Raw genomic sequence first — 27,496 nt, 5'->3', positions numbered from 1 at the left:
TCAATTTAAATAATATTATTTTCATTCTCTGAATATTACAAAATGTAAGTGGTTTATGTATTTTCTAAGAAATTCATTTTTTTAATTATCTTCTTTAAAATAGTGTTTTTTTAGACAGTAACTTCTTCAAATTAAATTAAAATGGCTTTGTTTCCTGGTTATGTGCTCTGAAAAATTCAGTTTTTTATCGTTTTTTTTCTTCCAAAATATATTTGAGAATTCTCCCTTTAAAAATAATGCTTTGATATTTTTCAAATGAAATAAATGAAATAATTAAATTAACAAATTGCTGTTTCCTTATTTACACTCTGATTTTTTTTGAAAATTTCCTTAAAAGGTTTTATGTTTTCTGTGAAAATAGTTTTTGAATTCTCCCTTTAAAAATAATGATTTGATATTTTATACAATAATTGTTAAATTAAATTAAATTAAATTAAATTAAATTAAATTAAATTAAATTAAATTAAATTATTGCTCTGGTTTTCTTATTTACACTCTCTGAATATTTAGAATTTTTTTCCTACATTTTTTTCCTGTTTTATGTTTTCTTATGTTTTAATATGTTTCCTGGTTCTACTTATAGTTCAGTCTGCTGTGTGTGTTCGGCCTCATTATGTTCATGCGCTAATAGCAGTAGAAAAATAAAGCTTTGTCTCACAGCGAGAAAACAATAACAAGAGTCGTCTCTACGACTGGCTGATTTGTCTGTTTTATTTCTCTTAAAAACCTACGTGACTCATGAATGTTACCTCAGAATCCGGCTTCTGGACTGTGTTTGTGTGTGTTTTATTGGGCTTTTCAGTCTTGTTTTCGACCAAATATGAGTGAAAGCGTTTCCCCAGCCTCTCCTCCCCAGGAAATGACCCAATAAAACTCAAGTCAACAGTTATATTTATTGCAATTTTATATACAAACAACCCTAAAAGGCACTCTTTTGTTTAAATAAGGATATAATATGATTTTCCATCCGATAGCTAACATAGTTTGAATATAGTTTAGTTTGAATTATAATATATTAAAATTTAGTAGAGTTTAAAAAAGGCCACATGAAGGAGATTTTCCACCTGTAAAGGTCCGTCTCTGAGCAGAAAACACTTGCATATCGCCGTCACCATGTAGTCAGAGCAGAAGAACTCAAACGGCACATTAAAAATGTGAAAACAGAAAGAATTCTGTGAGGAATACAGCTGAGGGTCCATAATTACTCACATAAATCAGTTAGAGGAGGTCAAAAATAACAAGACAAGATGATATTGCATAAAAGAGGCTGTGTTTACAATGCAATACCAGCATACTGCATACTGTCTGCTGTTAAACATAGTATGCACTGTACAACAATAAACATGTCACTTTTAGACATCTAAACAAATGATGATTCAAAATCACTAATTATAATATTTCCGGTGCATTTGGCTTACTGCTAATGGAAGGTCAAGGGCATTGCATTGTGGGATTGAGTATTCAGTGCAGATGCCTTTAAAAAAAATAATTAAATAAAAAATGAACCTGAAAGTGTTTTTTTATTTTATTTCATAACTAATTAAATTTTATATTACTTTTTATTTATTTATTTATTTTCAATGTAATTTATTGTCATTTTATTTTTTTAAATTTTTTTTTATTAAAATGTTTTTGCAATTATTATTGCTTCATATAGCAACGTTAGCAACAATAAACATGTTTATTTCAGCAGGTATAAGTTATTATGAATTTTTAATGCAAGCATGTATAAAAATGTTACTTTTTAGGCATCTAAACAAATGATGTTTTAAAATCACAATGGTATTATTTCCAGTGCATTTGTCTTACTGCAAATGGAAGGTAAAGGGCATTGCATTGTGGGATTGAGTATTTGGTGCAGATGCATAAAAAATTTATAAAAAATTAAACCCTGAAAAGTATTTTTTTTTTTTTACTTTCATAACTAATTTAATTTTATATTCAAATTTTAATTAATTTTATTTATTTATTTTCAACATAATTTATTATCAGTTTATTGTAATTACAATGGACAATTTTTTTTGTTTTATTTTTAGCCTTATATTTGAAACATGTTAGCAGCAATAAACAGAAACATGTTTATTTCAGCACGCAGCATCTGCATTATTATGGATTTTTAATGTATAAAATCAAATGTATAAAATGTCACTTTTTAGGCATCTGAACAATTGATGATTTAAAAATGATATATATATATATATATATATAGACTTTTTAAGTTTTATAACTATTTAAATTAATTTAATATTTTAATATTTTTGATTTTACATTATTATTTATTTATTTTTAACATAATTTATTATAGTTTTATTTTAATTACAATGGACGATTTTATTTTATTTTATTTTATTTTATTATTATCAGTTTATCACGATTTATCACGATTTTATTTTATTTTATTTTTAGCCTTATTATTGCATCATTTAGCAACATGTTAGCAACAACAAACATCTTTATTTCATGCTCATCTCCTTATCCAAAGAGTTATTATGAATTTTTAATGCAAGCATGAATAAAAATGTCACTTTTTAGGCATCTGAACAAAATTTGAGGATTCAAATTCGCAAATGGTATTGTTTGCGGTGCATGTGTCATACTGCAAATGGAAGGTCAAGGGCATTGCATTATGGGATTGAGTATTTGGTGCAGATGCATAAAAAAAACCAAAATAAAAAATGAAACCCTGAAAAGTAAATTGTTTTAGACTTTCATAACTAATTCAATTTAATTTTATACTTTAATTTTAATTAATTTTATTTATTTATTTTCAACATAATTTATCATCAGTTTATTGTAATTACAATGGACAATTTTTTGGTTTTATTTTTAGCCTTATTATTGCATCATTTAGCAACAATAAACATGTTTATTTCAGCACGCAGCATCTCCTTATTCCAGGAGTTATGATGAATTTTTTTTATGCAAGCATGTATAAAATGTCACTCTTTAGGCATCTGAACAAATGATGATTCAAAATCACAATGGTATTATTTCTGGTGCATTTGTCCTACTGCAAATGGAAGGTTAAGGGCATTACATTGTGGGATTGAGTATTTAGTGCAGGGTGCTCTGGTTGAGAGAAATTATTAAAAAAAAAAAACTTTTTAGTGTTTAATATTTTTTTTTTTTCTCTCAACCAGAGCACCCTGCACTAAATACTCAATCCCACAATGCCCTTGAGATTTTTGTACATGCTTGCATTAAAAATTCACAATAACTTCTGGGATAAGAAGATGCTGAAATAAACAAGTTTATTGTTGCTAACATGTTGCTAAATGATGCAATAATAAGGCTTAAAATAAAATTAAATTGTCTGTTGTAATTAAAATAAACAACAATAAAACGACAATAAATTACATAAAAATGTAATTAGTTATGAAACTTAAAAAAAAAAAAACTTTTTAGTGTTTAAGTTTCATAACTAATTACATTTTTATGTAATTTATTGTCGTTTTATTGTTGTTTATTTTAATTACAACAGACAATTTTATTTTATTTTAAGCCTTATAATTGCATCATTTAGCAACATGTTAACATCAAAACTAGTAAATCTAGTATGCAGTATGTTAATATATCATTGTAAACACAGCCAAAGATCAGCTCATATTGCTAGTAATGCTCATTACGCCCATTAGAGGTCAGTATAACACAGTTCACTTTTAGTGAAGGCTTATGCAAATCTAAATCTGAATTATAACTCCCAGTTGAGTTTTATTTGTAGTTTTGACTTGTAAAAGAAAAAGAGAGAGATCTAACCACACTTCCCTTACAAAACCATATGCCATATAGTATACAATGAATATTGTAATCATAAATACTGCGGTGTCTTTTTTTGAAAGGGTTCAGCTGGTTGATTCTCTCTCTTCACGGATGATGCATAGATATTCTGGAAGACGGTGTGTCTTAAAAGGTTATATCTATAAGATAGTCAGAAGATAGTCAAATTAGAAAGAACCATTATTTCTCACCATAGAAAGGTGAGATTTGAGATGTTATTTCTCAAACTCTCTCAGCTGCCAAACGTTAAAGCCCTTTTCGTGATTAGAGCAGCTGTTTTTCACAGTCTCTGTTCCAAAACCTAGCGAGCTGCCTTCTTAGACAGCACTTTTAAGGCATCATAGGAAGGCTGTCGGGAAAATTTTAATACAGAATAACATGTATGCTTTGCGTTAAAGCTTTGGGGGGTGAAAAAAGTATTTAAGATGAAGATAAAAGATTATAAATAATTATTTCCACACTGAAAAGTCTCACGATTTGACTATAATAATTAAAAGTAAATTTATTTCTTTATTTTCTTTAAATATATTTATCTTCTTTTTATTTTATGTATATTTTTAGGCTTATTATTGCAAACATGAGCGTCTCAAATCAGATGCTCCCTTAATAGACAACTGCCTACGTAGGTTCTGGAACAGAGTTTAATATCTTTCGTTTGTGTCGCTGCCCTCATAACATATGATTATGTGATTATTTTTCAAACATTCGTAAAGTTTAGCTGAGATACAAACCAATAAAATAATGAAGAATAAAAGGTCAGCGCTATGAGGAAAACAGCTTAAAATCGTCACTGAATGGCTGTAGGTTTGGCCGTCCGCATCTGAACACTGACCCGTGACAGTCTGTGATGGAAGATTTGGCTTGATGTCCAGTGGTCCACCGGTCAATTCTGTCGCCATGGCGTTTGTCGTCATGCCAATAGCCCTAGTCGCTTGACCTTGGCCGACAGGAAAGAGTGAATGATGAAGACGATGGTTTTAGGGCAGGAGTGAAGGTCCAGTTGCTGAAAAAAAAACAAAAAAAAACACATGAGTTCTCATCAATATTTCAAATGTTTCACTTTAACGGCACTGAAAACCAAATAGGCTATTTGTTGAAGTCTTTAACTTCTCAGACTAACCCTAAGAATATTAAAATGATTTTATTTTGGTTAATTTAAAGCTAAAATAAAAATAAAATAAAATATATACACACACATTATTGAAATATTTACAGTAGCAAACAACATTTACTTGTAAAAAGAATGCATGAATGAATAATTAGAGATAAATGAGAAATAGTCTCAGAATGTGTGTATGTGTATTAAAAATAAAGTATAAATTAAAATATAAAATGTATATATACCCATTATTGGACAATTTAGCGTATAATATTGTTTCTTCTAAAATCAGCATCAGTGAAAAATTATTTTATTTGGGTAAATTAAAATAAATAAATAAATTAAATTAAATATGTTTTTCCTGAAAAAAGGAAATAATGATAAATAAATTTGAGTTTGAAGGACTAAAATAACTAACTAAAAATTAATAAAAACAAACTAAAAATTCAAAAATAAATAATTATTTAACAAAAAAAATACACATAACAAAATGAATAAAAAATTAAAACTGGTAACAGTATAAACTATGCATCCAAAATCTCAAATGTTTAATTGTTCAATTAATAAAGAAATATTACATGAAACAAATCTAAAAAAAAAAAAGAAAAAAAATATATAAAACATTAAATTTACTTTAAAAAATTTAAACAAAAAATAAAATTTGTAACAGTATAAACTATGCATCCAAAATCTCAAATGTTTAATTGTTCAATTAATAAAGAAATATTACATGAAACAAATCTAAAAAAAAAAAGAAAAAAAATATATAAAACATTAAATTTACTTTAAAAAATTTAAACAAAAAATAAAATTTGTAACAGTATAAACTATGCATCCAAAATCTCAAATGTTTAATTGTTCAATTAATAAAGAAATATTACATGAAACAAATCTAAAAAAAAAAAGAAAAAAAATATATAAAACATTAAATTTACTTTAAAAAATTTAAACAAAAAATAAAATTTGTAACAGTATAAACTATGCATCAAAAATCTCAAATGTTTAATTGTTCAATTAATAAAGAAATATTACATGAAACAAATCTAAAAAAAAAAAGAAAAAAAATATATAAAACATTAAATTTACTTTAAAAAATTTAAACAAAAAATAAAATTTGTAACAGTATAAACTATGCATCCAAAATCTCAAATGTTTAATTGTTCAATTAATAAAGAAATATTACATGAAACAAATCTAAAAAAAAAAGAAAAAAAATATATAAAACATTAAATTTACTTTAAAAAATTTAAACAAAAAATAAAATTTGTAACAGTATAAACTATGCATCAAAAATCTCAAATGTTTAATTGTTCAATTAATAAAGAAATATTACATGAAACAAATCTAAAAAAAAAAAGAAAAAAAATATATAAAACATTAAATTTACTTTAAAAAATTTAAACAAAAAATAAAATTTGTAACAGTATAAACTATGCATCCAAAATCTCAAATGTTTAATTGTTCAATTAATAAAGAAATATTACATGAAACAAATCTAAAAAAAAAAGAAAAAAAATATATAAAACATTAAATTTACTTTAAAAAATTTAAACAAAAAATAAAATTTGTAACAGTATAAACTATGCATCAAAAATCTCAAATGTTTAATTGTTCAATTAATAAAGAAATATTACATGAAACAAATCTAAAAAAAATATATATATATATAAAACATTAAATTTACTTTAAAAATTTTAAACAAAAAACAAAATTTGTAACAGTATAAACTATGCATCCAAAATCTCAAATGTTTAATTGTTCAATTAATAAAGAAATATTACATGAAACAAATCTAAAAAAAAAAAGAAAAAAAAATATATAAAACATTAAATTTACTTTAGAAAATTTAAACAAAAAATAAAATTTGTAACAGTATAAACTATGCATCCAAAATCTCAAATGTTTAATTGTTCAATTAATAAAGAAATATTACATGAAACAAATCTAAAAAAAAAAAAGAAAAAAATATATAAAACATTAAATTTACTTAAAAAAATTTAAACAAAAAATAAAATTTGTAACAGTATAAACTATGCATCCAAAATCTCAAATGTTTAATTGTTCAATTAATAAAGAAATATTACATGAAACAAATCTAAAAAAAAAGAAAAAAAATATATAAAACATTAAATTTACTTTTAAAAATTTAAACAAAAAATAAAATTTGTAACAGTATAAACTATGCATCCAAAATCTCAAATGTTTAATTGTTCAATTAATAAAGAAATATTACATGAAACAAATCTAAAAAAAAAGAAAAAAAATATATAAAACATTAAATTTACTTTTAAAAATTTAAACAAAAAATAAAATTTGTAACAGTATAAACTATGCATCCAAAATCTCAAATGTTTAATTGTTCAATTAATAAAGAAATATTACATGAAACAAATCTAAAAAAAAGAAAAAAAATATATAAAACATTAAATTTACTTTAAAAAATTTAAACAAAAAATAAAATTTGTAACAGTATAAACTATGCATCAAAAATCTCAAATGTTTAATTGTTCAATTAATAAAGAAATATTACATGAAACAAATCTAAAAAAAGAAAAGAAAAAAATATATAAAACATTAAATTTACTTAAAAAATTTTAAACAAAAAACAAAATTTGTAACAGTATAAACTATGCATCAAAAATCTCAAATGTTTAATTGTTCAATTAATAAAGAAATATTACATGAAACAAATCTAAAAAAAAAAAAAAGAAAACATATATAAAACATTAAATTTACTTTAAAAAATTTAAACAAAAAATAAAATTTGTAACAGTATAAACTATGCATCAAAAATCTCAAATGTTTAATTTTTCAATAAAAAATAAATATTACATTAAAAAACTTACTTGTTATTTAAATAATAATAATAATGACTAAAGCACATAACAAAATTAATAAAAATTAAACTACAATTAAACGATCAACTGAAAAATATAATAAAATGTATAACAGTTCAAATTATTAAACAAAAATATTGAATGTTTACATTAATTTCGGTAAAGTCAGGTCGATTTCTCAAATATAAAACAAAAACTTATTTTTATTCTTGACAGACTAAGAAAATTACAAATGTTTGCACAATAATGTTACATTGTTTTAAAGTGTGTTCTATTGCACATTTTGAGAAAACAAATAAAAACCAGGAGAAAGAACAGAATTGGGACAGCATTGAGAGAAAAAAATACATGAGATCTTTAATATCTCAGTTGTTTCTCTGTTTCTCTCAGGTGGTGCTGAAATTAAAAGCAGATTTAAAAAAAAACTGAGACTGTTTGCTGTAGATCGCAACTTCTCTGTTTCTCCCGAGAAAAAAAGACTCCAGTAATCTCACATGTGTCTTCTCTAGAATTTCAGAGGAAATCTCAAGCATGTTTCCAGCTGGTTAAGTCAGAGTGCTCATTACAAATTCAAGCATAGTGAACAGAAAAAACTAAGCAATAACTTCTTCTAGCAAAGAGCTAACAGCTTCTTAAATTCAGCACAAATCGGAGTTAAAGTGAAAGAAATGAAAGCATAAAAATGTCTCTCACGATCTCAGCTTCTGGGCCTCCGAAGTCCAGGAAAATCATGCGGATGCCGTCGTCTGAGGACATGCGCAGACGCTCGAAGGGCTGCTGGAGAAGGACGTTCTTCCTGACGCCGGCCTCCTCCGTGAACAACGAGAAGCCTTTGTCTATGTGAACGCTCAACATACACGACTTCCCGTTCCAGCTGCATGCTGCAGAAAATACAAAATCATCGTTAACTAAACTTATTTTCTTTTCTGTACATGTAATTCCCTTTTTAAAAGGTTTTCCATGACATTAGGGCATTGCTTTTATCATATGTGACCCTGGACCACAAAACCAGTCATAAGGTTAAATTTTACAAAACTGAGATGTATATATAATATGGAAGCTCAATAAACAAGCTTTCTATTGATATATGGTTTGTTAGGATAGGACAATATTTGGCCCGAGATACATCTATTTGAATATCTGGAATCTGAGGGTGCAAAAAAATCTAAATACTGAGAAAATCACCTTTAAAGTTGTCCAAATTAAGTTCTTAACAATGCATATCACTAATCAAAAATTACATTTTGATATATTTATAGTAGGAATTTTACAAAAAAATCTTCATGGAACATGATCTTTACTTAATTGCCTAATGATTTTTGGCATAAAAGAGAAATCAATAATTTTGACCCATGCAATGTATTTTTGGCTATTGCTACAAATATACCCCAGCGACTTAAGACTGGTTTTGTGGTCCAGGGTCACATATTCTTTTTATCATAGATTTATACTTATGTAAATAATATAATAAAAATGACAAAAACACATAGCAATATTACTAAAATCACTACCCCTTTGTACTTTTAGCAGGCTAAGAAAACATCCATGCAAAAACAAATAAACAAATAAATGAAGCACAGTGCACATACTATGCTCCAATACTGGAGTGCAGCACATTATTGACCCAACAGAGGGCAATACAAGCACATGCAATCTCTGCCCACTGGTTCATCTACTAACATATACTCATTTATTTTATGCTTTGAGAGATCGTGAAGGTTTGTGAAGTTTGTTCACCTGTTGTGACCTCCTGCACGAGCTCAGCGGCGCTGTGGCAGCCCTCCACCAGCAGGTGCGTCCAGGTGGACAGGTCTTTAGCCGTGTCTACTCTGAACAGATGCGTCTCCACGCCCTGTTTAGTGCCCAAACGCAGGCCGAACGTCAGCTCCGAGTCATGGACTGATGAACTCTTACCCGGTCCAGAGTGTACCAGCCTGACCCAGACAAACAGCAGATATTAGTATACACACAACTCAACTACTTACAAATCTGCTTTACAAATTGAACAGTTTACTTTAATGAATTACAGCATGAGTCAGAATTGTGCATTCGGATTATTATTGTCAATGACAAAGCAAAACAACAACAAACCCACAGTAACAATGACATACCAAATCATTGTATTGTAGTCTGCTAAATAGTTTAAAAATGCATGTATATGTAAATATATACATATATACACACCTTATTGGAATATTTTTAATAAGAATACAACAGTTTTTATTCTAAAAAGAATGCATGAATGAATAAATAGAGATAAATTATCAATAGTCTCAGAATATGTGTATATGTGTATAAAAAATAAAGTATAAAAATAAAAGTATAAATAAAACTATAAAATGTATACATACTTATTCTTGGACAATTTAGCATATGTGACCCTGGACCACAAAACCAGTCTTAAGTCGCTGGGGTATATTTGTAGCAATAGCCAAAAATACATGGTATGGGTCAAAATTACAGATTTTTCTTTTATGCCAAAAATCATTAGGAAATTAAGTAAAGATCATGTTCCATGAAAATTTTTTGTAAAATTCCTACTATAAATATATTAAAATGTAATTTTTGATTAGTAATATGCATTGTTAAGAACTTAATTTGGAGAACTTTAAAGCTGATTTTCTCAGTATTTTGATTTTTTTGCATCCTCAGATTCCAGATTTTCAAATAGATGTATCTCAGCCAAATATTGTCCTATCCTAACAAACCATACATCAGTAGAAAGCTTATTTATTGAGCTTTCATATGCTGTATACATCTCAGTTTTGTAAAATTTAACCTTATGACTGGTTTTGTGGTCCAGGGTCACATATAATATTGTTTCTTCCAAAAATGAATGAATGAATAAATGTTTACTTGTTTTCAATTTTTTATTATTTCACCAAGCACCAAAATCAATACAAAATTGAGCATACCAAGAAAAAGTTAAATATTTATAGATATTTTTGTTTTGTTTCCATGACTTTCCCATATAATATAATATAATATAATATAATATAATATAATATAATATAATATAATATAATATAACCAGTCATAAGATATATTCTTCATGGAACATGATTTTTACTTAACATCCTAATGATTTTCGGCATAAAAGAAAAATCGATCATTGTGAGCCACACAGTGTATTTTTGGCTATTGAAATAAAAAAATAAAAAATAAATTAAAATAAATTATTTTGGGCTATTGAAATGAAATGAAATAAAATAAAATAAAATATGGGCTATTGCAAAAAAATACAAAAAAAATGTGGGCTATTGCAATAAAATAAAATTAATTTTTTATCATATCTTATCAACAAATTACTATAGTTAACTGTTGTGCATTGTGCCAGCCTCACTGTTTTAATGTGGTAAATGCATGTAATGCATGTCCTCTCATCTTAATGCTCTAGTATGCACTGTTTGAGTGTCTGATATATATGTGTGTGTGTGTGTTTGTACCTGGTGGTAATTAAAGGATAGCTCTTGTCTGGGCTGTTGAGTGTCTCTTTACTGTCGGGCAGGGATCCATACAGCAGCAAATCTCTGTCCGTCAACACCGCTAGGATCGGCCGCTCTGAGCCCTGCCACACACAAACACAATCATCAGGCTCTGCTGCAACATCTCATCTCATCTCATCTCATCTCATCTCATCTCATCTCATCTCATCTCATCTCATCTCATGTCATCTCATGGTGTGTGTTTCTCACCTGCTCGATGATCCAGCCGATGTGTGTGATGTCCAGACTCGGCTGCAGGGCTTTCAGCTCAGCTTTGGCGCTGCTCAGTAATGCTGCACTTCCGGTCTGGATGCTGTTATACCAGGCCTGAGCCATGGCGTGATCTTTAGCCCGCAGAAACACAGACTTCTTCCTGTCTGATGACACCACCTCAAAATACCTACAGAGACAGAAGAGCAGACTTTACAAATCAAGTCTCAACATGACCTCTCGTGGCATAATGCCTTTTTGAGCATATTAAGATAATAATCATTATGAATAACTCTTCTGCCAGATAATGAAGTTCATTAGTCAAACTGTAGGCTGTTTTATGATGCATTAGTGTAGAATGTGTTGATAGATGCTTCATCTAATCAGAATATTGAGTCAGAGACATGTCATTTACAATCATTTTTGTTATGGCTAAACTTAAAAATGGCCAAAAAGAGAAATCTTATATATATGTATAAACACACACACACACACACACAAAGTTGTTATGGCTAATATAAATAATAATGGCCAATATTATATTATATTATATTATATTATAAAACACTGTGTAAACTCTACAGGTGTGTGTCTGTACCTGTCCTCTGTGTCTGGCGCACACTGTTTGCGTGTCACTTGGCACATTCGGAGAGGGATGGTCTGGGTCTCTTTAAGCGCGGGGTCTGTCTGTTTTTGTGGGGTGGCTGGAGGGGAATCGAACACCGGGGGTCCCGCCGTCGATCCGCCCTTAAAAAACGCTGACATCTCTTTAATATATTTCACTACAGAGAGAAAAAAGACAGAGATTGGCATTATTCTTACTGCTAGTTTAAAGTGTTCCTGTCATGTTGAAATATAGCTAAGCACAGGTCTCTTTACTACTGTCCTGATAAAGAATGGAACACTTGCATTTTGTTTACTACATACTACACACAAAAACTGATGACTGCATGATATTTTGTAAAAATAGTATGTAAAAAAAGTTTCATGCATCACGCAACAACAAACATTTCGGAATATAAAAAAAACAATTTGTAAAAAATACAAATAATAAAAATATAGATTTTTGTATTTTTAAACTTGTTTAATTATATTGTTTATTAAAAAAATAAACAATATAAAAACAATTTATAAAAAATACAAATAATAAAAATATAATTTTTTTAAATATTTGTCACATTTTTTATTTCTAATGAAAATACAAACAGTATATAAAAAAATTATACATAAGAAAAATAGTTTTTGGATATTTTTAATACAAATATATAAATAAAATAAAATATTGTAAATGCATATATTTGATTTTATATTTGTAACATTTTTTATTTCAAATAAAAACACTAAAAATATATCAAACATTATAAATAAAGAAGCAAAATAGTTTTTTAATATATTTTTAATACAAATATATAAATAAAATACAATATTGTGAATGCAAAAATAAAAATGTCATAATATGCATTATTCTGTTCACAGCATGCATATGGAAAAATAGTATGAGTAGTAAGCTATTTTGAACACAGCCTTCAGGGTTCGTACGGGTGCTTGAATTCCTTGAAAATGCTTGAATTTTAATGTAGTGTTTTCAAGGTTTGAAAAATGCTTGGATTTTGGATGAAGTGCTTGAAAGTGCTTGAATATGCAGTTGCATCGGTTTCATATTAATTTGCTTTTATACTAAATAGTTATTTTTTGTCATGCTTATAATATGTAAAAGAAAGAAAAGAAAAAAAAAAACAGCTCCGCTCGAGTGTGCACGTGAGGCTGTGCCGGTCTTTCTTGATGCGCGCCCTCTGATGGAACAGAGCGGTAGATAAAACATGCCAGTTATCAGGTGGGTGTTGCATCAGTCCTCGATGGTTGGAAACGACAAATAAGAATTATGTTTAAAACGAGAATTTTGGGATCGCAAAATTGCCAGCCCGATGTCCCGGGGCTATTGTGTTTTCCAGTCGGGCTACCAAAATGTTTCACCGGACTATCTTAAAGTAGAGGGCTCGTGCGGGTCCTTACAAACTCGACTGTCCACAGAAACGTGTCATTGGCATTTTCATTTCATGCCTGATAAAACAGCGTTAATGCTGCTTTCAGTGCTTTGTATACAGCCGTTACTGAGGAAACCGTAATATTTCAGCGCTCCTACAGCGCCCCCTCGTGACAGGGAATGAATTTGCGAATATTCAGCTGTTTAGTAAGATTATTACAAATATTGACCCATGTTTTTATGCAGCAAACACATTAGAGTTGTAAATGTAAAAGAAGTTATGTGCTTTCTAAAAATCTAAACAATTAAGACAGCAATATTTATGTTTTAAATAAATATAATAAATTATACCATTTTAAAAATATAAAGGCTGAAATGCCATTGTATAATATGTTTTGTTTTTGTGAAAATCTAAATTATAAATCTTGTCATTTTATGGCTTAATATGTTACTGTACATTGTTCAACCCCACTACGGTGTTCATTTTACTTGTGCTCTTAAAAAGGGTCATAAATTACCTTAAATTGATATTAAAAAAATTAGCAGATATACTGTAAATAGTGGGAAAAAAAATACCTTGATATTTGTGAATAGAAAATCAGATAGGATTCTAAATGTCAATCAAAAATATTTTCAATGTTTAAAAAAATGGTCTTTTTTTCATTTGGGCCAGTTAAATTTTATTATTAATTTTATAGTGTCTTTTTGACTACCTTTCAGTACTTTTAGGCTGAAATGTGAAATGTATTTGTGAAAATCCTTCAAGTTTTAGAAAGTTTTCAAGTTTTAGAATTTTAGTTTATCAAATTTTTTTACAGTCATTTTATACCAGTCATTAATGTTACCGTAGACATTGCCCTACTGTCACAATCACTTGGATCCACACGTCAGTCTCCAGACCTCAACTGTTACACCTACTCCACTCACACAGTATTACTTTTATTTGTGCAGGTCTTAAAAAGCCTTTAAATTTTATTTTTTAAAATACTACAGATACTCAGTAAATTATATTAATTATATATTTTAAATTATATAATTTGTGTACTGAATGTTGACTATTTATATGGGACAATGTTATATGCAATCCAGACAGTTGTTTTTTAATAGCAAAATAACATCTGATTTAAAATTAAGAACTCATGTATGTGAATATGTAATTTACCACAGTGCTGGAAAATCTTGAAAATGCACCTTGAAAGTGCTTGAATTTTACTTTGGAAAAGGTGTAAGAACCCTGAGCCTTAGACTCAATTTGTGGGCATAACCCACTAAACTCTGAAAAATCCTGCTGATTTAAGTTGAACGGCTATAAAAGGAGAGTACAAATTACCAAAAAAGCAGCTTTGGATGAAAGAGGAAGATGTTGTATGCAACCAAAAATAAAAACGTTTCCATTAGGAAAGTATTGCTCAGCGCATTCAGTGCTGGAGTAAAGTCTGTTTGCACAAACCGCTGGCAGATTCTGATGCTTTATTTCTACTGACTTTACATGTACTAAAAGGACAATGCATGATATATGCGTGCGTGCACGCTTCCAGAAATAAGTAGGAAACCGTCATAAATGAATGCTCACATACACATGAGGTTTGAGGATGGATTTTAAAATGGCTACATATTCACATTGTTAAAGCAAAAAATAAGTAAATAAATACATAAATGTCCAATTTTCCCTCATTTTTTTCAACTACAGCCTTCTGACGTGAAAATTGAAAACAAGTTGAAAATAAGAAGCTAAGGTTAGTCATTTAATAAATTTGGAGATGAAATGTAATGTTTAATACAAGTCAAAGTTCAAAACACTTTAGTTTATAAAATTTAGAGGTCAAAATAACAGCTGTACAACTACATCATGTTTAACTACTGTGAAGCTGTTGAAGGAAGCACCTCTTCAGTTTTTCTGTAATAATCATAAATTATATATCATATGAAGGCTCAATATTTTTTATAATCTTGACTTTCTATAGAAGTAATATTGACGGAGAAATTTAGACATTTGTGACAGAAAAATGCATCAAAAATATTCATAAAGAATACAAACAATATAAAATAAAAATAATAAAAAATTGTTTTAAACAATTTTTGATTTCAAATACAAATGCAAAAAAATATAAAATAAAATGTATTAAAAAATACAAATTAGCCAAATTATTATTTTTAAATGTTTAAATATTTTAAATATTGTAAATGCAAAAATAAAAAATGTCATATGCATTATTTCACGGATATTCTATACTGTTCAACATAACTTATTTAGACATAATGATTTATTTTATATCAGTTTTGGATTCAGAAATATTTAGCTAAATATATATTTTATATAAAATAAACAAAAATTGTACAGTGCATTTTTGTTAAAGTAAATTTATAGTTCTATAACTTTTTAATACTTTAAAATTTTGAAATTTTTGTACTTCTGCAGTAATCTGCAGTTTGTCGTCTTAAAAAAAAAAAGAGTCCAACCTTATTTCTGTATTCCAAAGCGTTCATGAATTTAATAATAATTTAAGTTTGGATAGTGCACTTTCACTACTTTGTTCAAAAATGGGAGGTGACACTTAAGGGGTTTAAAAGAAAAAGAAAGATAAATTTACAAAGAAAAAAACACCAAATCAATCCTTGATCAAAATGTAACAGTTCTATCTTAGACTAGATTTTAAATGTTTTTGAAAGAAGTCTCTTCTGCTCACCAAAGCTGCTTTTAATTGATGAACAATACTGAAAAAATGTAAAATTGTGAAATATTATTACAGTTTAAAATAACTGTCTCCCATGTGAATATATATGTTAAAATGCAATTTAAACCTACATTTTCAGCATCATTACTCTTCAGTGTCACATGATTCTTCAGAAATCATGAAATCAAAAATAACTTATTTAGACATAAGGCTTTAATTTTATATCAGTTTTGGATTCAAAAATGTTTTGCTAAATATTTATTTTATATGAATAAAAAAGTACTTTAGTTAAACTAACTAAATAAATAATTGTATATATGATTGAATGAATAATTAAATTAACAACTGAATTCTTTAATTAAACCAAGTACAAAATATAGTATAAAAAAAACAAAAACAGAACCATTCAACAACAAAAATCTCACTTAGAAAGTATGAAACCTGAACATAAATTCAAAATAAATAAATTCATACATTAAACTGAAATGCAGTGATACATTCCGAAATAAATAATTAAAAAAAAAAGAATAAATAATAAATGCATGCATTAAACTGAAAAAAAAAAAAAAAAAAAAAATTCAATGATACATTCCGAAAGAAATAATTCACAAGATTGAATTTAAAAAAAGTGTGTTTGATTATTCCATTCCATCAACTCAAATGTAAAGCTGCACAAATTATCAGGCTACTGAAAAATGTAGTTCTTTAACACTGCTAATAAACCATACACACACAAACACCAGACACCAAACACGACAAACCCTTCGGCATGAACACACATAGTAGTCTCTGTCTCTAATACACACACACACACACACACACACACACACACACATTCATGATGGTTATAAATAGAAGACGCCACTATGGAGGGAAGATCGAGTTTCACTGTAGAGGCTGGTGTGAAACACACCCCTCTCTCTCTCTCTCTTTTTCTGTCTGTCTCTGTCTCTCTCTCTCTATCTCTCTTTCTCTGTCTGTCTCTGTCTGGGCGAGTGATACAGGCAAAGAGGGGCTTCCTTGGCTCAGAATAGATCTTGTCTCAGCGGTCAGCCGTTCACTAACACACTTCATCTAGTCAGCACATACAGCAGCAGTGGACAAACACAGCCGTCTTTCTCTCACTCTATAAATACATTTACAGTAGCGAATGCAGCATCTCACACACAGTCTGTTTTCACACATGTTGTGTCTGAATTCCTCAGTCCTTCACCTGCTGACCACACAAACACACACACACTCAGCAGAATCAGCCTCAAGCGCTTTTTAAAGATGACGTAAACTCCACGAGAAATGAAGCTGACTCTACTTACTTTCTTAATACATGTTCCTGTATTTATTGTGACTGTAACTTGTAACTTTTATTGTTAAAGAAGTCTCTTCTGCTCACTAAAGCTGCTTTTGTTCGATAAAAATACTTTTGTGAAAAAGTAAATTGTGAATTATCATTACAGTTTAAAATAACTTCTCGTGTGAATATTTGTTAAAATGCAATTTATTTCTTTGGGCAAACCTGAATTTTCACAAGATGTGTCACAAGATCCTTCAGAAATCGTTCTAACATGCGCATTTGCTGCTCAAGAAATATTGCTGATTATGGAAAATGTTACATTTGATTTTGTTCAGGATCCTTTGAAGATTAAAAATATTCTAAAGAACTATACATGTCTTTACTGTCACTTTTGATCAATTTAATGCGTCCTCCTTGCTAAATTAAAATATTAATTTCTTTAAAAGCCAAATCTTACTGGCCACTTTTAAATGCTAGTATAAACATTTATTTAATTATGTAATGCTCACTTTGCATGGTCCATTCTGTTCCTAATGGATCAAATAAAGTCCAAAAGCTACTTCTTTAATTTTCTTCTCTTTTAAAATGTCATTTCACTTGAAAAAAACATTGCATTTCAGGAGTAAAATGGGTTGCAACAGCATATAATGTCGACTTTCCTTCAAAATGCATCCTCCAATCTCATCTTAACAAAAACTACATTAACAAAATGCAATTTGCAGGTTAATTTCCTGCTTAATGTACCAAGTCCATTCAGACTTTAAATAAGTTCAGTTTCAGTTAGGCTAGAAAATCTCCAATCATTAAAATACATTAAAAAAAAATTACATTGATACATCACTAAAACATAAGCCTCCTGAGTATGAAAAAGGGTAATTGTGACTTTTTATCTCACAATTTTGACTTTTATCCTCACAATTTTCAGCTTTTATCACAATTTTGATTTTTGTTTTCTTCTGAATTCATAATTGCACGATTAAATGTCTTCTCTTTTAAATGTCATTTCACTTGGAAAAACATTGAATTTCAGCAATAAAATGGGTTTTAAACAGCATATAATGTCGACTTTCCTTCAAAATGCATCCTCCAATCTCTTCTTAACAAAAACTACATTAACAAAATGCAATTTGCAGGTTAAATTTCTTTAAGTAAGTTCAGTCTCAGTTAGTCTACCTTTTTGAAACGTCTAAGAAATTTAAGATTAAAGTATAAAAATCTCCAATCATTAAAATACAGGAAAAAAAGAACATTGCTACTTCGCTAAATCATAAGCCTCCTGAGTATAAAAAAGGTAATTGTGACTTTTTATCTCACAATTTTGACCTCATAATTTTTTGTTTTTATCACAATTCTTATTTTTGTTTTCTTCTTAGTCATAATTGCAAGATTTTAACACAGAATTGGCAGATATAAATTCTTATTTCTGAAGAAAAAAAGACAAAATTGCAAGATGTAAACTGAGAAGTCTGAGAAAAACGTAGAATTGTCCAATATTTAAACACGGAATACTCAGATATAAACTCTCACATCTGTGGAAAAAAGCCCAAACTGTAATATGTGACGCTCACTTTGCATGGTCCATTCTGTTCCTAATGGATCAAATCAAGTCCAACAGCTACTTCTTTAATTTTCTTCTCTTTTAAATGTCATTTTACTTGGAAAAACACTGAATGCCAGCAGTAAAATGAGTTGCCAAGAGCATATAATGTCGACTTTCCTTCGAAATGCATCCTCCAATCTCATCTTAACAAAAACTACATTAACAAAATGTAATTTGCAGGTTGATTTTCTGCTTAATGTGCCAAGTCCATTGAAACTTGAAATAAGTTCAGTCTCAGTTAGGCTACCTTTGGTTATATAAACTTTTTATGTTCTAAGAAATTCAAGATTAAAGTTTGAACGTCTCCAATCATTAAAATATAGCGAAAAAGAACATTGATACTTCACTAAAATATAAGTCCAAAAAAAGGCAAATGTGACTTTTTATCGCAAAATTTTGACTTTTATCCTCTCAATTTGCAGCATTTATCCTCAATTTTCGATTTTTGTTTTCTGAAGTCATAATTGCAAGATTTGAACTCAGAATTGGCAGATATAAATTCTTATTTCTGAAGAAAAAAGCCAAAATTGCAAGATTTAAACTCAGAATTGTGAGATATAAACTCAGAATTGACAGATATAAACTCTTACATCTGGGGAAAAAAGCCATAATTGCAAGATAACAACAGCATTGATGACATCCCAGTATATGCATGCTGAATTGTGACCCTGGACCACAAAACCAGTCTTAAGTCGCTGGGGTATATTTGTAGCAATAGCCAAAAATACATTGTATGGGTCAAAATTATTGATTTTTCTTTTATGCCAAAAATCATTAGGAAATTAAGTAAAGATCATGTTCCATGAAGATTTTTTGTAAAATTCCTACTATAAATATATTAAAATGTAATTTTTGATTAGTAATATGCATTGTTAAGAACTTAATTTGGACAACTTTAAAGGTGATTTTCTCAGTATTTTGATTTTTTTGCATCCTCAGATTCCAGATTTTCAAATAGTTGTATCTCGGCCAAATATTGTCCTATCCTAGCAAACCATATATCAATAGAAAGCTTATTTATTGAGCTTTCATGTGATGTATACATCTCAGTTTTGTAAAATTTAACCTTATGACTGGTTTTGTGGTCCAGGGTCACAATTGTAATTGGCCTTCGCTCTTGCATCTATTTAATCATATGCAAACAATACAATGTCTTTGTTTTTCATGCATATTCAACAATTCCAAAACACTGATGTGAAGCGACACCTCACTTACGAAAAAGAAGTCTATTCAAGTGTGCTATTAGTATACTTCTTTTAAACTAAAATAAAAGGCAGACTGAAAGTATACTTTCCTATGTACTTCTCAGAAATGTGCATTATATACTGACTCAGAAATATACTGAAAATGACATTTAAGTATACTTGACTTATACTTAGAAAAAGTCTAAATATATTTGAGCTATACTTGTGCTCTGAGAATCCGTGTTTTCATTGTTATACACTAGGGGTGCTATTACACCTCTTCTGTAGAGAATTTCCCAAACACAACTGAAGAAGAAACTGAAACAACAGACTGTTTCACAAGTAATCGAACACAATCGCCAGACATAAAACAGCATCAAAACCATAGATACGGAAAACTCTGTAACGTTATGGAATAAAATGTTGACCCATGAAGATGGAATTGTCTTTTTTTTTTTTTTTTTTAGCTTTTCATTCAAAATGTTGTTTGTTTATTTATTTTGCATTCATGAAACTTACCCACATTCAAGTGTTTATAATAAAAGAATGCATGAAGCTAGAATAAAATGTTTTTGTTTACAAACAGATACCCTGTTCTTTCTTTTGATTTTTTCTACAGTATATTCATATAACAAAGATAATACCTAAATAGGGACATAGTAGTATACTTAAAGTATGATGTAAAGTTCACTTAAAGAAAACTTAGAGTATACCTGCAGTATAAATCTACTAAAATAGTAGTTTACTGAGACTATAGTTCAAAGTGTACTAAAAAAGTATTTAATTAGTAAACTATGAGTATACCTATAAGTTCACTTTCAGTATTGCAGTACAAACTGAAAACACAGATGTAAACTAGTTGTGTACTCAAAGTTTACTACTGTTATACTTAATTTATTGAAATAGTACACTTAAATGTATACTACTAGTACACTGATATTTGTATACTTGCTACATAAAGTATACTTAAAAATATACTTGAACTTTATTTAAGTATACTTAATAAAATAAACTTGAAGTATACTTGGTAATGGCTGTCACCTTTAACCCCACAACCTTCAGCATGTGTCACAAACACACACTCATCATCACACACTATGAAACTGTCTCATCTTCTTCTCCTTGTCATTTCCAATCACGGTTGTGCTTCACAGCACTGTCCTTCTGCTGTTGCTTTCTCATAATTCAAGTCTTCAGTGGTCTCGCATCTCCTACCAAACATTAATCACATCAACAAAAGACTCTCGTCAGAGGTTTAGATTAGAGGATTCTGAGGCTATTTATAGACGGAAGGATTTTGTCGCACAAAAGCCCTTGGGGACTGATGCTAAATGGCCTTTGTGGAATTAAAATTGCCATGCGATGTGCATTTTTGTGAGGAAACGGTAAAGAGCAGAGGTTGCTCTTTCACAGCTCAGGAGACTTAATGGAGATCTTTGTGGATTTTTCATTGGATTTCAACTTTGTCAGAGATGTTTCTCTTAAATTATCTTAATGAAACACAAACTTGTCATCCAGTAAGAGTATAAAGCTATACAATGAACACAGAGAGCAGTTATATGGCAAGCCGTTTTAGCCTTAAATATACTATGCGTTACTCGTCATAATTGCATTTTTACTAGTAACAATGCCAATTAGAGAGCTCTCTAAATCAGTTTTAACTAGTTACAATTACAGCTAGAGAGCTCTCTAATTCAATTATTACTAGTAACAATTCCAATTACAGAGCTCTATAATTCAATTTTTAGTAAAAAAAAAAAACACATTAAAGATATGTATGGCAAGCTGTATTAGCCTAAAATATACTAAGCGTTACTCACTGTAATTGCATTTTTATTAGTAACAATTCAATTAGAGAGCTCTATAATTCAATTCCTACTAGTAACAATGCCAGTTGGAGAGCTCTCTAATTCAACTATTACTAAAAACAATTCAATTACAGAGCTCTCTAATTCAATTCGTACTAGTAACAATTCCAATTAGAGAGCTCTACAAATTTATTTTAGTCATATGTCTCCATTGACTTCCATTCATTTTTTAATTACAGAGCTCTACAATTGAATCATTACTAGTAAGAATTACAATTAGAGAGCTTTCTAAATCAATTTTTACTAATAATAATTCCAATTAAAGAGCTCTCTCATTCAGTTTTTACTAGTGAGAATTCCGATTAGAGAGCTCTTTAATTTAATTGTTACTAGTAAGAACTGAATTAAAGAGCTCTTTAATTCAATTACAGAGCACTGCAATTAAACATATCTTTAATTATAGAGCTCTGTAATTGCATTTTTACTATAATAAATTAGAGAGCTCTTTAATTGAAATTGTTACTAGTAAAAATTTAATTAGAGAGCTCTCTAATTGTAGTTGTTACTAGTAAGAATTCAATTGTAGAGCTCTGTAATTAAAAATGAATGGAAGTTATTGGAGACATATGACTAGTAAAAATTAATTTTTTTGTTACTAGTAGGAATTGAATTATAGAGCTCTCTAATTGGCATTGTTACTAGTAAAAATGCAATTACGACAAGTAACGCATATTATATTTTAGGCTAAAACGGCTTGCCATACAGTTCGGATCGTTTGATGAAACTTGCAGATGTTGTAATCTTGGCAAATTTGAAGCACAGTTTGAGACACTGTTGAGATCTCTTCTGAAACTCTAAAAAAAAAAAAATCTGATAGGTTTTAAATGAAAGTCTTCATTTGTTATCCATTTAGTCTCACTGCTATCTAGGAGAAAATGTTAAAAAGATTTAAGAGCAATGATGGCCATATTTAGCTCAGTTGATTGAAATAGGAGCAGTCTGTTATTGGTTTTCAGTGTGGAAACGGTAGGAAAAAGAAAAGCCAAGGAAGGAAACAGGGAGGAGGTCATGATTGTTCTGACGAGTAACAGGCGGAAAAATACAGCTCATCTTTGAATGATTTGGTTTAACCCAAACCAAATGCTAGAATCCAGTCCAATACTAGATTCAACTCCACTGTGAAATAAAGAGGTCTCTGCTTTACTTTGTGAATGCAAACACTTCTAGCCACACAAACTCGCTGCATTATGTAAGACTGACAGATATAAACTTGCAAGTATTAGAACAAAATTTTGAATCGCCAGATATAAACTCAGAATTGCAATATAAACTTGGACTTAAAAGATATAAGCTCAGATTCCTGAGGAAAAAATAATAAATTGCAAGATGTACACTCAGAATTCCAAGAAAAATGTCAGAATTGCAAGACATAACTCATAAACAAGATTTAAACTAACAATTGCGAAACAAACTCAGAACTGACAAATATAAACTTGCAAGTATGAGATAAATTATCAGAAATGCCAGATATAAACTAAATTAAAAAAAAATGTATTGCTGAGGGAAAAAAAACTAAATTGCAAGATGTAAACTCAGAATTCTGAGAAAAATGTAGAATTGTACACGATTAAAACGTAGAATTGCATAATATAAACTCAGAATTTAAATATATAAACTCTCACTTCTGAGGAAAACGTCAAAATTGCAAGATGTAAACTCAGAATTCCGAGAAAAATGTCAGAACTGCAAGACGTAAACTCATAAATAACATTAAAACAAAAAATTGTGAAACAAACTCAGAACTGACAGATATAATCTAAATAAAAATGTAAAAAAAAAAAAAAAAAAAAACTAAATTGCAAGATGTAAACTCAGAATTCTGAGAAAAATGTAGAATTGTACAAGATTAAAACTTAGAATTGCATAATATAAACTCAGAATTTAAATATATAAACTCTCACTTTTGAGGAAAACGTCAAAATTGCAAGATGTAAACTCAGTATTCCGGGAAAAATGTCAGAATTGCAAGACGTAAACTCATAAATAACATTAAAACAAAAAATTGTGAAACAAACTCAGAACTGACAGATATAATCTAAATAAAAATTAAAAAAAAAAAAAAAAAACTAAATTGCAAGATGTAAACTCTTAAAAATGTCAGAATTGGAAGACATAACTCATACACAAGATTTAAACTAACAATTGCGAAACTCAATATAAACTTAGAATTGCCAGATATAAACTCACAATTACGTGAAAAAAATGTTGGAATTGTGAGTCAGAATTGTGATTATCTTTTTAACTTTTTTATCCCGTGGTGGAAACAAGCTTCAATACCTGATATCTGAATGAGAAAGCAATGTGTTCCACTTGTTTCTGAGTTAGTTAATTCAGTTACCTGAATGAAAACATCTAGTATAATGACACAGACATTTGAAGGAAACCCTATCGCCCCCGTCGCATTCTTGCGATGCATTATCCAAACATTCGCGTCTGCATTCACATACTCGCTTAAAGTGTTTCTGGGAAAAAGAAAAACAAGATATAAATCTGTCTGCGCTGTCGCTGCTCTATCTAAACGTGAACATTCCTGCCCTTTGGGACACAAAGCGGGCATCCTTTAAGAGACTAGATAGAGATTTTTGACTTCGGTCGGTGGTTTCCAGGTGCTGAGGCCCGGGTCGAGCGACACGGAGGCATGCGGTTGTTCTTGCTGCCTGACTGGGCAAACACAAGAACCCGGAGCCACGTCAAACACAACAGACCCCTACAGTCGAGCCCCTGCCCTCCGGTTGCCGTGGGAGCGTCCGGAATCTGTCCGATTGGCTACGCCGTGACTCCCGAAGCACGCTGTGCCCAGAATGTCGCTCATCGCCTACACAAAAATGTTCTTGAAACCACCGGACCTAACTGGTGCATGGCGCACAGCAGTTTCAAAAAGGTTTGCACACTTAAAAACATCTCTTTGTCATTGCATTTCAAAATTAAGAGCATGACTTAACAGTGTGTGCACTTGTGTGTGTTTCCATATTAGTAGCTAATGCATGCTTTTCTTTTCATTAATCTCACTGAATAATCTGGAGAGAAACACTTTGATCGTCCTAGAAATACGGCACAACTTCTCCTCCTGACTGGAAGCCGTGAAAAACAGCTGGAGGCGCTTATGATTTTAATTTAGTTAAGTGCAAATATTCAATATGAAGATCTGACCTGGAATGAAGTCATGCATTCAGTTTGCGTCTCTGGAGAGCAGCATTTGACAAGCGATATGTTCAGAATAGCATGCTACTCATACTATTTTTGCAGTATACTGTATACAGTTTGTGAATATTAGGCGTGCATGGAATACTTGGATGATGTGCATTCGCCAAAATGTTTAGTGCATGATCACAGCGTACTGTTTCTCACAATGCAATGTACTTGACTTCACACTTTAAATAGCATTAAAATGTAAAATAATGGACTTCAATTGGACTGAACATACTAGTGTAAAAGAGTTTATTATTGCATGATGTGTTTTGTATCTCATACTAACACTGCTGCTCAAAAGTTTGGGATCAGTAAGATTTTAAATGCTTTTTAAAGGAGGCTTTTCTGCTCATCAAGGCAGTGTTTATTTGATTAAAAATACAGAAAAACACTATAATATTGTGAAATGTTAATGCAATCTAAAATAGTGGTTTTCTATTTTAATATACTTTAAAATATAATTTATTCCTGTGATGCAAAGTTGAGTTTTTTTCAGCATCATTACTCCAGTATTCATGATCCTATAGAAATCATTCTAATATGCTGATTTATTATCAGTGTTGGAAACAGTTGTTATATTAGTAGTTATATTAGTAGTAGTTATATTTTTTTAAGCCTGGCTGTGATCATTTTTCAGGATTCTTTAAGAAATAAAACGTTAAAAAACAGCATTTATTTAAAACAGAAAACTTTTGTAACAATAAACACCTCGTTCAAAGTTTGGGCTGAGTCATTTTTTTCTTTCGTTCTCTCTTTGAAAGAAATCAATACTTTTATTCAGCAAGGTTGTGCTAAATTGATAAAAAAGGATTTTTAATTTTGATTTTCTTGATTTTTCTTTTTACCTTTTTAGTCATCAAAGAATCGTGAAAAAGGCATCACAGGTTCCAAAAAAATTAAGCACCACAGTTGTTTTCAACATTGATGATAAAAGAAAGAAATCAGTATATTAGAATGATTTCTAAAGGATCATGTGACACTGAAGACTGGAGTAATGGCTGATGAAAATTCAGCTTTGCATCACAGAAATAAATTATATTTTAAAGTATATTACATTTAAAAAGCTGTTATTTTGAATTGCAATAATATTGAATAAAATTACCCTTTTTTCTGTATTTTTAATCAAATAAATGGAACTTTGATGACCATATGAGACTTTTTTTTTTTACTTTAAAAAAAAACTTACTGATCCCAAACTTTTGAGCAGCAGCATATTAGAAAGGAATATTATGTATATCATTCTAATATGCTGATTTGCTGCTTAAGAAAGATTTCAGATTATTTTCCATGTTAAAAACAGTTGTGCTGCCCAACATTTTTGTGGTAACTGTGATGCATTTTATTTTATAAATGTCTTTACTTGATCTATTTGATGCATTAATTTCTTAATCTTAAAACAAAAACATGTTTGACATGATAAAACAATTGTCTGTTGTGTCAATTGTCATGCCATGCTGCATTTACTCCTTTAGTGAAGAACAGAAACATGGCTTGACACTGGAAACATGTCGTGTCACGTCTGGTTTGGACATGCTGTTAACATGTGGAATCAGAAGGATTCTGTTTACTTTCGTCTTTAAATCAGGCTGAATGACGCGTTTATGTGAGAGTTTCACACTGATTCTGCACAGAAAAGATCCTCCTCAGCTAGACTAGAACTCAACCGCACATATTCTCCCATGAATGATGAATTTTATAGTCAATAAATCTAGAGCAGCTGAAGGTCACAAACCTACATGCATGATTTGATTCAAATGTCACAGGGAAAAAAATCCACCCACGAAAGGCAGAAAGACAGATATGTGTGAGACAAAAGGTGGCAGAGAAATAAACACAACAGTACCAGTAAACCACATCCATAATGTGATCCAGTACAAAATGAATCAAACAGGACTGAATGCGTCAGTGGTGAAACAGATGTAATAAGAGGAAAACAGAAGGATTCTTTTGAAAAAGAAGTTTATTCAAGTGTGCTATTAGTATATTTCTTCTAATAGGAAAGCATACTTTCAGTCTACTTTTTACGTACTTCTCAAAAATGTGCATTAAATACTTCTCAGAAATATACTTAAAATGACATTTACGTATACTTGACTTATACTTTTTAGAAAACGTCTAAATATATTTGTGCTCTGCTCATTGTTATATGCTAGGGGAGCTATTAGACCTGTTCTGTAGAGAATTTCCAAAACACAAGTGAAGAAGAAACCGAAACAACAGATGCTTCCACATGAAATCGAACACAATCGTCAGACATTAAACAGCACCAAAACCATAGATACGGAAAACTGTGTAAC

The 27,496-nt window shown here is 29.6% G+C and overlaps 1 protein-coding gene across 1 annotated transcript in view; it reads right to left on the bottom strand.

The window, feature by feature from the left end:
* Positions 1-4,321: 4,321 nt before the first annotated feature.
* Positions 4,322-27,496, bottom strand: part of LOC141346356 (alpha-1-syntrophin-like) — a 39,188-nt gene continuing 16,013 nt past the window's right edge. The window contains exons 3-8 of the mRNA XM_073851207.1: positions 12,007-12,190; positions 11,409-11,598; positions 11,160-11,281; positions 9,451-9,647; positions 8,407-8,594; positions 4,322-4,780 (exon numbers count right to left, since the gene is read on the bottom strand). Of these exons, the coding sequence (XP_073707308.1) occupies positions 4,688-4,780; positions 8,407-8,594; positions 9,451-9,647; positions 11,160-11,281; positions 11,409-11,598; positions 12,007-12,190 (974 nt within the window). The 3' untranslated portion in view covers positions 4,322-4,687. The remainder of the gene's footprint in view (positions 4,781-8,406; positions 8,595-9,450; positions 9,648-11,159; positions 11,282-11,408; positions 11,599-12,006; positions 12,191-27,496) is intronic.

The sequence above is a fragment of the Garra rufa genome, chromosome 12, assembly GCF_049309525.1.
Source record: "Garra rufa chromosome 12, GarRuf1.0, whole genome shotgun sequence".
NCBI lineage: Eukaryota > Metazoa > Chordata > Actinopteri > Cypriniformes > Cyprinidae > Garra > Garra rufa.
This window is presented reverse-complemented; position numbering and strand designations above follow the sequence as displayed.